We start from the raw sequence: 9,356 nt of genomic DNA, 5'->3' as shown, positions 1-9,356 counted from the left end.
AGCCAGCGGTGCCGGTGCCCCGGCCGTGTCGGGGGGTGCGCGGCCCTTTTTCCCTTTAAAAGCCCCCAAACGGGGCGAGGCGGCGGCCGGGGGGCCCGGGAGGCTCCTCCGGCCCTGCCTGGGGGGAGCCGCTGAAGGCGGCGCTTGGCGTCGTGGCGGAGGCAGCAGCGGGAGGCCCGTGCGAGGCCGCCGCTGACACCCCAGCCCCGCGTTTGCTCCCGTCCCCGTGGCGCTGGCGGCGCCCGTGCGGTGCCGGGGACGGACGTGGCGCCCGCGGCCCCTCTTGCGGCCTCCCCTTCGCCGGCGGCTCGGCCGCGAGCCCGCCAGCCGCGGGGGCGGGAGGGACGGCGGGCGCCGTTACATAAGCCGGGTTGCCTTGGGAAACGGGCTGCGGCGGTGCCGGAGGGAACGGCCCCGTCCCCCACAGCGCCCGTGCCCAGCACCCCGCACGGGCACGCACAGCTGCCCGGGCACGCGGGATATCCCAGCCCGGCGCTTGTTGGGCCCGGGACGCAGCCTTGACCGGAGGCTGGGGCGCCGCAAGGAGCGGGAGGACGATGCGGGCAGGGGCACCTCGGCCCCGGAGGGACCGTGCGGGGACATGTGGCATCTGCCAGCTCGTGGGCGCGATGGCCGCGGGCAGCTCGGCGGTGGCAGCGCCCTGGGCGCGGGCTCCTTCGCGCCCTGCAGCCAGGCGCTGCGGCCGCCCCGCTCCCTCGCTCTGCCCTGCCGGGAGCTCTTAATCCCCCTCTGGCTTCAGTGGCGGATGAGCTGGGAGCCAAAGTCCAGCCGATGGAACGGCTGGAAGAGCTTTTCGGCGGGACAAAGGGCGCCCGAGCGCGGCTCTCGGCCCCGCCGCTGCATCGGGCCTCCACGGGGAGGCCGCTCCACTGCGTCACAATCCCTGGGATCAGCTCCGATCCCGCTCTCCCTGCCCGGCAGAGGCTCCCGCGTGGCCGCGGAATGGGGAGTGGGAGCACCTGGCCGGCTGCCCCCTGTTCCCGACGCCTGGAGCGCGAAGCCGCCTCCTCCAGTGGCCCTTTCGCTCCGCTCCTTGTCCACAGCCCAACCTCCATCCCGCATCCCTTGATCCCGGCCTTGGCCTCCCGGCTGCTGGGGCACCAAGCCTGGAGGCTCCCCGTGGAGGCCTCGTGGATCTGGAGGCTGCCCTGGGCAGGACCCCGTTGGACGGGGCAGCTCTGCTCATGCCCTATTCCCTGTCCTGCCCACGGCCCCAACTCCCTTCTCCATATGGAGACAACACAGGAGGCTCCGGTGCCACAATTCCCGTGCCGGGAGAGCAGGAGCCCCCGGCCTCGCGCCGGGACGGCCCCCGCGCGTGGCTCCGGCCGCCGCAGGAGGACGAGCCCCGGCGCGGGCGCGCGGAGCGGCCCGGCGGCCTTGCTCCGGCTCCGGCTCCGCGGGAGTGACTCACTCCCCAGGAACCTGGCAGCGACGGGGAGCCCAGATGCTTTTGCGCTTAGCGAGGAGCGTTGCCCGGATCGGGGAGCGTCCCGCGGGACCCGCGAGGTGTCCGGCCGCGACGCGGAGCCTCTCGCGTCCCAGCGCGGCGCTTTGGCCCCCTCTGAGCCCCCTTGCTCTAGATTGTCGTCTAGATGATCTCTAGAGGTCCCTTCCAACCTCAACCGTTCCGTGATTCTGGAATTGGGGGGCGAGCGATGGCCAGTGTGGCCACCTGGAATGCTCGGGACGGACTCGTCCCCAATGGGTCACCGGAGTCATCTGTATTGCAGAGCTCCTGCCGCGGCTGCTGGCAACCTTGTCCTGGCAACCCGGGCGGGAGCAAGAGCGGGACAAGAGGCCTGGCAAATAGAGAGGGAATGAAGGGAAAAGCTCCGGAGATGGGCTCAGCTGGGGCTCCCTGGGGGATCCTTCCCGCTGGAGTGCCGGCACAGGAGGCCCTGGGGCGCCCAGGAGCTGGGATGGCCCTGTGCGCCGTCGGGGCCGGTTCTCCAAAGCTGCCGCGTTGGCACGGGCGGCATCGGTGGGTGACGGGGCCGCCACCTTCATCCCGGAGCCGCTTCGGCTCCCCGCTCTGCGTCCCCCCAGGATCCCCAGGCCCCGCACACGTAGCACGGTTGGGTCTGGAGCCTGGGATGAGGCGGGATGCGTCCAGGGATGGGGAACACGGCTCCTCGGCCCGCCTGCCGGGAACGCAGCTCCGCCGCTTCCTTCCCGCGGCCTGCGGGCGGACAAGACGCCCCTTGTGCTCGGAGCGGCCTCCGCGCGCGGCCTCCCGCCGAGCGGCCCCCGGCCTCGCGCCCTGCTGCCGCGGGGCCGGGGGCTTCTCCTGCGGCGCGGGCAGCGCTGGCCCCGCTCGCTGCTATTTACGGACCGGCCTCTGCTGTTGACTCAACTGTGCTCGCGTTTCGTGGCCCTTGGCAGCGTGTCCCGCCGCCAGCGGCCGCGAATATTTTCAGCGTTTTCTAATGCGACTTCTTGTTTGCTTCGCTCCGAGCCCTGCGGCTGGCCCGGCATGGGCTCGCAGGGCTCTTTGGCCGGATCCCGCTCCCTCGTGGGACGTTGCGCGGCATTCCCGGCCGTTCCCTGGGCTAAATATAGCCCCGGCGCGTCCTTCCTTAGCCCGGGCACCCCAAGGCGCTGAAGCTGCCGCCCTGCAGATGCTTTGCGGGATTAACGGGGGCCCCGGCGCCGCTTAGGGCTAATCGGGGCCCAAAGCGCCGGCCCCGGCCAGGGCTGAGCGGCGCTTCGGCCGCTTCCAAAACCCGCACCCTGGGGCGCCCGAATCGCAGGCGGCTGAGAAGGAGCCTCATTGAGTTGCGAGTTGCGTCTTTAATTGGTGCGAGCTGCATCTTTAATTGGGGGCACTAATTAGCCGCTCGCAAGCTGCCGTTTCTGCAGGCTGAGCCGCGGCACCGCGCGCTCCAACGGGGCCTGGCGACGCGGTGACCCCTGCGGGCGCTTAACCCAAGGGGTATCCCGGGATGCAGCATCGGGAACAGGAGGAAATACCTAGTCCCTTGTGCATCCATCTGGGAATGCCGCGGAGCGGCTCCCACCTGCGCCTGGCACCTGCCCAGGGAGCCACTGGCCCTGCGGTCACCAATTGCTTCCTGCTGCCACACTGCGCCTTTTTATTCCCTTTATTTTTTATTGTTCAGGAAAGGAAACAGGCGGTTTTAATACTTCCTACGGCGGCGGCCGCGCGGATGCGGGAGGCACCGATATCTTCCGGGAACGCGGCGGCGGGACGGAGCGATGGGAGCTCCCCCCGCGTTCCCATGGGATCCAGAGGCCCGTGTGCAGCTCCAAACACGCCTGGAAGCGTGCGGCCGCAGACGGCTGCTCCCGGGTCCGCTCCGAGGTGCCCGCAATGTCTGCAAGGCAAAACGAGACCCACCAGAGCTGCACCCGATTCCTCCTTAATCACTTTTACCCATTATAAACAGATGGGATGCATCACCAGGCCAAAGAATTCTGTTTTTCCCTTTTGCTTCTTAAAACGCAGCGAAACGTCCGCTCAGACCTTGCTGGGCAACGCGCTCCCATCCCGCGCGTCAGCCCCTGCTTCTTCCTCCTTTCCCCGCCAGCATCCCAGATTTTGCCCCCTGTATCCCCAGAGGGGCGCGGGAGCCCGGGCCGTTTCCTGGGTGTCCGCGGAGCCGGCGGCACCTCGGGCATAAGAGTCCCTTTATGCGGGCATCGTTAGCGGCCGCCGCGCGCGCTAATTAGTCCCCATGAAAGTGACTCTTATTCCGGCGCGGCGGCCGCTCAAAGGGCCCTTTCTCGCGCGCTCCACAATAGCCGCTCCGCACAAAGTCCCTATTTGCCGAGGCAGCAAAAAGAGCCCGGCGGCCTCGGGAATCGAGGCCAGGGCTCCGGGCCAAGCTGCGTGCAGCCCGCGGGGCCCTTCGCGGCGGGAAGCGCCGCCGGCCGCGCTCCCGATGAAATGCCGATTCATCCATAACGGGCAATTGCTTCCGCGCGCCGGCCCCGGGGGCCGCGTTATCTTCAGCCGCGAGCAGGAGATAACGGCGCTGCGGACGCCCCCGTTTCGCCCCTGGGTGGATAAGGGGGCAGAGCCCCCAGCCCGGCGCCCGCCGGGGGTCCCAGCCGCACCCGGGGGTCCCAGCCGCACCCAGGGCCCCCCTCTCCTGGGGCTCCCCCAAAGGACCCCTTGCTCTGCAAATGGTGCCATGGGGATTTTTTTGTTCTTTTTTTTCTGCTCCTTTCTTCTTTCTTCCCGTTTTTCCCCCCTCCTGCTCCGTGCATTTGAATTGCAGATAAGGCACAGGGCAGGAGCGGCGCTTTGTGTGCGGGAGCCGCTGGCCTTCCCTGCGTGTTCCCGGGAACCGGCCCCGGGAGCGGCGCCTCTGCCGTCCCCTCCCGCCCCTGCTCCCACGGGGCTGCCTCCCGGCTCCGCGTTTTGGGCCAAAACGCCCATTTCTTCCCTTTCTGCTGCCTTTGTGCGAAGGCCGCTGCGGCGAGGGGGGGCTGCCGTGCGCGCCTCGGCGTTCCCGTCCCCCCGCATCCCTTGGGATTTGGAGGGATGTTTCAGGAAGCAGCACCGGGATTCGCCCCTTGCCACGGGCGCTGGACCCCCCATGCAGCGCCGGCACCTTCCGGACGTGTCCGGCTCTGGGAGCGGCCGCTCCAGCAGGATCCGTCCTGTGCCGTTCCGGGCCCTGTGCAGGGCAGGCTTTCCTTCCCCAAGTTTTTATTTTATTTTATTTTATTTTATTTTATTTTATTTTATTTTATTTTATTTTATTTTATTTTATTTTATTATTATTTCTTTTACTATTATTGCTATTATTTTTATTTTTATTCTCTTTTCAACAAGGTTTGTGCCTTGTGATCCAGCCTCAAAAGGAAAAAAGAAAAAACAAAAATCCCTCTTTTCCGGTCAATATTGACTTGGCCGCTGAAGGGCCCCTCCCCGGGGCGCTGGGGCTGCTTGGAAAATCCCGGCGCGAGGGTCCGGATGGAGGAATTGCAAAGATGCACTGGAGCTGCCGGGGGCTGCAGAGCCCTCCCTGCGCGTGCCGAGGGGACCCGGCCGCTCCCGTGGGGATAACGGTGCTGGAATTGCGCCCGGCCTGGGGCGGCCGCGATGGGAGCTCGGAGGGACCGGGCTCCTGGGCGACCTGCTTGTCCCGTGGTGACCGCGCAGCAGCTGGCACCTTTGGAAGCGGAAAGCCAATAATTGCCTTTAATTATTTATTCATCTGAAATTCCCGAGTGGGTGGCAGATGCTATAGGGGGAAATCTGGAGGAAAAGGTATTAGAAAATGCAAGGGGGCTGATTTTTACCTGGCTCCCTGGCCCGTGTTGGGGTCCTGGACGGGTGTCCGTCCTGCTCCGCGCGCTCCGGATCCGTGGGCGCTGCTGGGACGGAGCCCCTGGGCAATGTGGATCCTGGGTACCTTTTTCCTCACTTTCCTTCCACTCCTGTGCCCCCAAAACCTGCTGTTTTGCCCAGCTCCCCAGCCCAGATCGGCAGCAGATCCCGACCCTGCGCCGGGAGCAGGGAAGAGCCGGCGGCCGCCGGGAAGTTCCCAACAACATCCCAACTACTGACCCTTGTCGGCCGCGGCTCCCGCTTGCCCTTTGGGACAGCGCGGTCCTGAGGCTTCCAAAAACCTTGCTTTCTAACTTGCTCCCACTTGGATTTCCTTAATAATTTCTTTATTTTATTTTATTTTATTTTATTTTATTTTATTTTATTTTATTTTATTTTATTTTATTTTATTTTATTTTATTTTATTTTATTTTATTTTATNTTTATTTTATTTTATTTTATTTTATTTTATTTTATTTTATTTTATTTTATTTTATTTTATTTTATTTTATTTTATTTTATTTTATTTTATTTTATATTTTTACCACCCAGCTTAGAAAATAACCCGCCGTGGGCTCCCGGGAGCGTATTCACCCACGTTAAACGATCTTTAAAACCCGTTAGCGCCTCGCGCATCTCTCCCGGTGTTATTAACGCTTCCGTTGAAATTCCCCCCTTTCCTTAGGGGCAAAGTTGCTGGGTCTGATGCTGGGCTAAAAACCTCAGCTGCTAAAAATGAACCAATCGAGGCCTTAATATTTTTCATATTTTCAAAAGTTCGTATTTTTCCAAGTCGCCCGTGCGGGGGCACTTGTTTATTATTAATTCCCGGCGTTTCCTCTCTTGGTGCAGCGCCGAAGACGTGCAGCCCCAAGCAGTTTGCGTGCAAGGACCAGGTGACGTGCATCTCCAAGGGCTGGCGCTGCGACGGCGAGAAGGACTGTCCCGACGGCTCCGACGAGGCGCCCGACATCTGTGCGTACGGCTCCTCTTCCTCGCGCGCCTTCGCCTCCCCCGCCTTTTGGGAGGCTCGGGATAGAGGCCGCTCCATCCATCCCTGCATTTCTTCCCTTCGTCTCCCGTGCCGAGGGTGCTGCATCGTAACGCAGCAGCCTCCTGTGACCTGGTGCCCCTCCGTGCTTTATTTATTTGTTTTTTTCTTCCCCATCCAAGCGTTATTTGCACTGGAAAAGCCCCGGCTCCTGCGGAGGGGCCTCCGCTCCTCCCTGCTGCCCTTTGGAGGGCGCTGGGGGCCGGAGTTTGGCAGGGAGGGATGCGAAGGGCTGGGGATGCGGGTGCCCGAGGGGACCTGGTGCTGCCTTGTGCCGTGGGCTCCGTGCCGGAGCGCGGGGAGCGGCACCTTTGGCAAGGCTGGTGCGCAGGGGTGACGCTGCACGGCCCACGCGTTGGGGAAGAGGAGGACGAGGAGCTCCCGAGGCTGAAGGCGCCGCTCCGGGCGCTCCCTTGGAGCTCTCCGTCACGGCCTCCATGGGCGCGGCATTGGGATATCCGAGCGGAGCGGCCCCGGGGAGCCCTCCGTGCGGCCGGGGGTGACCTGCGGTGTCTCCCCAGGTCCCCAGAGCAAAGTGTCGCGATGCCAACCCAACGAGCACAACTGCCTGGGCACCGAGCTCTGCATCCCCATGAGCAAGCTCTGCAACGGGCTGCACGACTGCTTCGACGGCTCTGACGAGGGGCCGCACTGCCGCGGTAGGTGCCCCTGGGTCCCCAGGGGGGCCGTGGCGCCGGGTGCCCCCCAGCCCCTTCCCTAGCCGGAGCCCCCAGGCTCTTGGCTGTGCGCGGTCAATCCCGACCCGGATGCTCCACTCCATTGCATTCCCGGTGCAGCTTCTGTAGGAGCACCCAGGCTGGGACCCTGGCCCCACTCCTGGCCTGTTCCCGGCTGCCGATCCCGCCGGGAACTGCTCCTGGCTCCGGATTAGTTGCTCGGAAACCCGTGTCCTGGCCTGACCCCGGAGCGGGGTGGGCTCTGCCCCGGCCGGACCCTTTCCCGGCCATGGGGCGAGTGCCTCCGGCTTCCATTGCTGGAGCCGGGATCAGGGCTGGGGACGTCCCCTCCGGAGCGTCCGCCCCTGCTCCACGCTGCACCCGGCCGCTTCCCGAGCGCCGGTGCAGCCGCAGGTCCGGGCACGTCGCAGCCTTAAGCGCCGGCGGCGCCGCGCGGGTGCCAAGGGCTTGGTGCCACAATGCCGCCTCCCCGGGGAGGCATTTCCATGCCCCCCGCCCCTGCCCTGGGCTCGGGGCGGCTAATCCGGCTTGGAGCAGGATTATCCAGCCTCGGAACGGGCCCTAATCGTGCCAAGCACGAGGTGAGAAACACGTGCCCGCTGCGCGGGGGGCCTGGCCCCGCGAGCTGCCCGCAAAGCCCCCGCTGCGCCTGGCGCCGCGTGGCCGCCGCTGCAGGACGGCGTGGGGAGCTGGGCTCTGTCGGGGGGCAGGGGGGCATCCTGGCAGCTCTGCAGTGCCGGGATGCTCCGTGCATCCCGAACTGGTGGCAGGGGCATCCCGCGCATCCCGCGGCGCCTCCGTCCGGTCCCCCTGGTGCGAGATTCGCCCCTGCAGCAGCAGCTCTGCCCGCCCGTGCCCGCTGCCCTGCCCGGGCTGCACACGTGGGGGAGAATGAATCCCGCCAAAAAGGGGAGAAAACCCCGAGAAAACACAAAAAGCCCCCAGCAAAGCACCCTTTGTGGGCGGCGCTGGCACCGGTGCCACGCATCCTGCTGCAGCCGGTGCCATTCGGGGACCCCCGTGTCCCTCTGTGCATGGCCCCCGTGCTCCATGGATGGCCCCCGTGAGGGGCACCCCACGTTCGCCCCCAGCGCGGCTGCTGCCCCAGCGAAGCCGGGGGGTCGTCGCGCCGCCCTCGTGCCCCGGCTCCGCTTTGGGGGTGCGCGCGCCCCGCTGACGTGTCCCCCTCGTCCCCTGCCCCTGCAGAGCAGCTAGCGAACTGCACGGCGCGGGGCTGCCAGCACCACTGCGTGCCCACGCTCGGCGGGCCCGCCTGCTACTGCAACGGCTCCTTCCAGCTGGCCGAGGACCGCAGGAGCTGCAAGGGTGGGTAGGGGCGCGGGGACCCCCGCGGCGGGCAGGCGGTGGGGCGCGAGGGACGGGCAGCGGATGCGGCGCCCCTGGGGCTTCTCGAGCCCCGTTGTGGGGTCCCCGGGGAGCATGGAGGTGGTAGAATCCACGGCGGGATCGTCCCGGTGGCCGGGATGGTCCTGGGAGAGGCGAGGGGGTTGGGAGGGAGCGCGGGGTCCGACGGGGCCTTCAAGGGAGACCTTCAAGTGAGAGGTTTCCGACCTTGCTCTTTGGTTCGCGCGTGGAGAGGGGCCTTCGCTGGCTCTTCTGGGCACCTCGGCGGAGTAGCAGCCTCCTGATGGAGGCAGCTCTTTCATCCAGTAGAAGAAAGAGCAGCCTGCGAGCCGGAGCTTTGGAAGCTGCAGATCAGAGAGACTCAGCCTAGAAATTTAGGAGCAGGTTTTCCAGAGTGGGGGAAGCGGCAGGGAATGATCAGGCCCTCGAATGGCTGGGCTGGGAGGAAGGCGGCATCTCCCTCTGCTTCCGTTGTGTGTGGGTGATGCTCTCCAGCTGTCCCTGTGATACCGCGTCCCCCTGAGGACGGGGGTGCTTGCAAGTCCAAGCCTCCTTTCCTTGCCTTCTCCTCCAGACTTCGATGAATGCACCATCTATGGCACCTGCAGCCAGACGTGCACCAACACGGAGGGCTCCTACACGTGCAGCTGTGTTGAGGGCTACCTCCTACAGCCTGATAACAGGTCCTGCAAGGCCAAGAACGGTGAGTTCCTGCGCTCTGGAAGCTGCTTCTGAGCGGCTCAGGAGATGCCACCTGCTGCTGCTCGGGTCCTGGTGCCCCCTGGTTCTTATTTTTAAGGTGGTCTCCCCAGGGCTGTCCTGTGCTGCCGTGTTGGGTTGGGTGTTGGGTTGGGTGTTGGGTTGGGTGTTGGGTTGGGTGTTGGGTTGGGTGTTGGGTTGGGTGTTGGGTTGGGTGTTG

At 65.1% G+C, this 9,356-nt stretch overlaps 1 protein-coding gene across 1 annotated transcript in view; it reads left to right on the top strand.

The window, feature by feature from the left end:
* The first annotated feature begins 1,943 nt into the window (after positions 1–1,943).
* Positions 1,944–9,356, top strand: part of LRP1 (LDL receptor related protein 1) — a 48,319-nt gene continuing 40,906 nt past the window's right edge. Inside the window, exons 1-5 of the mRNA XM_026047273.1 lie at positions 1,944–2,005; positions 6,009–6,298; positions 6,896–7,033; positions 8,279–8,398; positions 9,012–9,140. Of these exons, the coding sequence (XP_025903058.1) occupies positions 1,944–2,005; positions 6,009–6,298; positions 6,896–7,033; positions 8,279–8,398; positions 9,012–9,140 (739 nt within the window). The remainder of the gene's footprint in view (positions 2,006–6,008; positions 6,299–6,895; positions 7,034–8,278; positions 8,399–9,011; positions 9,141–9,356) is intronic.

The sequence above is a fragment of the Nothoprocta perdicaria genome, unplaced genomic scaffold, assembly GCF_003342845.1.
Source record: "Nothoprocta perdicaria isolate Ctin4 unplaced genomic scaffold, notPer1 scaffold_486, whole genome shotgun sequence".
NCBI lineage: Eukaryota > Metazoa > Chordata > Aves > Tinamiformes > Tinamidae > Nothoprocta > Nothoprocta perdicaria.
This window is presented reverse-complemented; position numbering and strand designations above follow the sequence as displayed.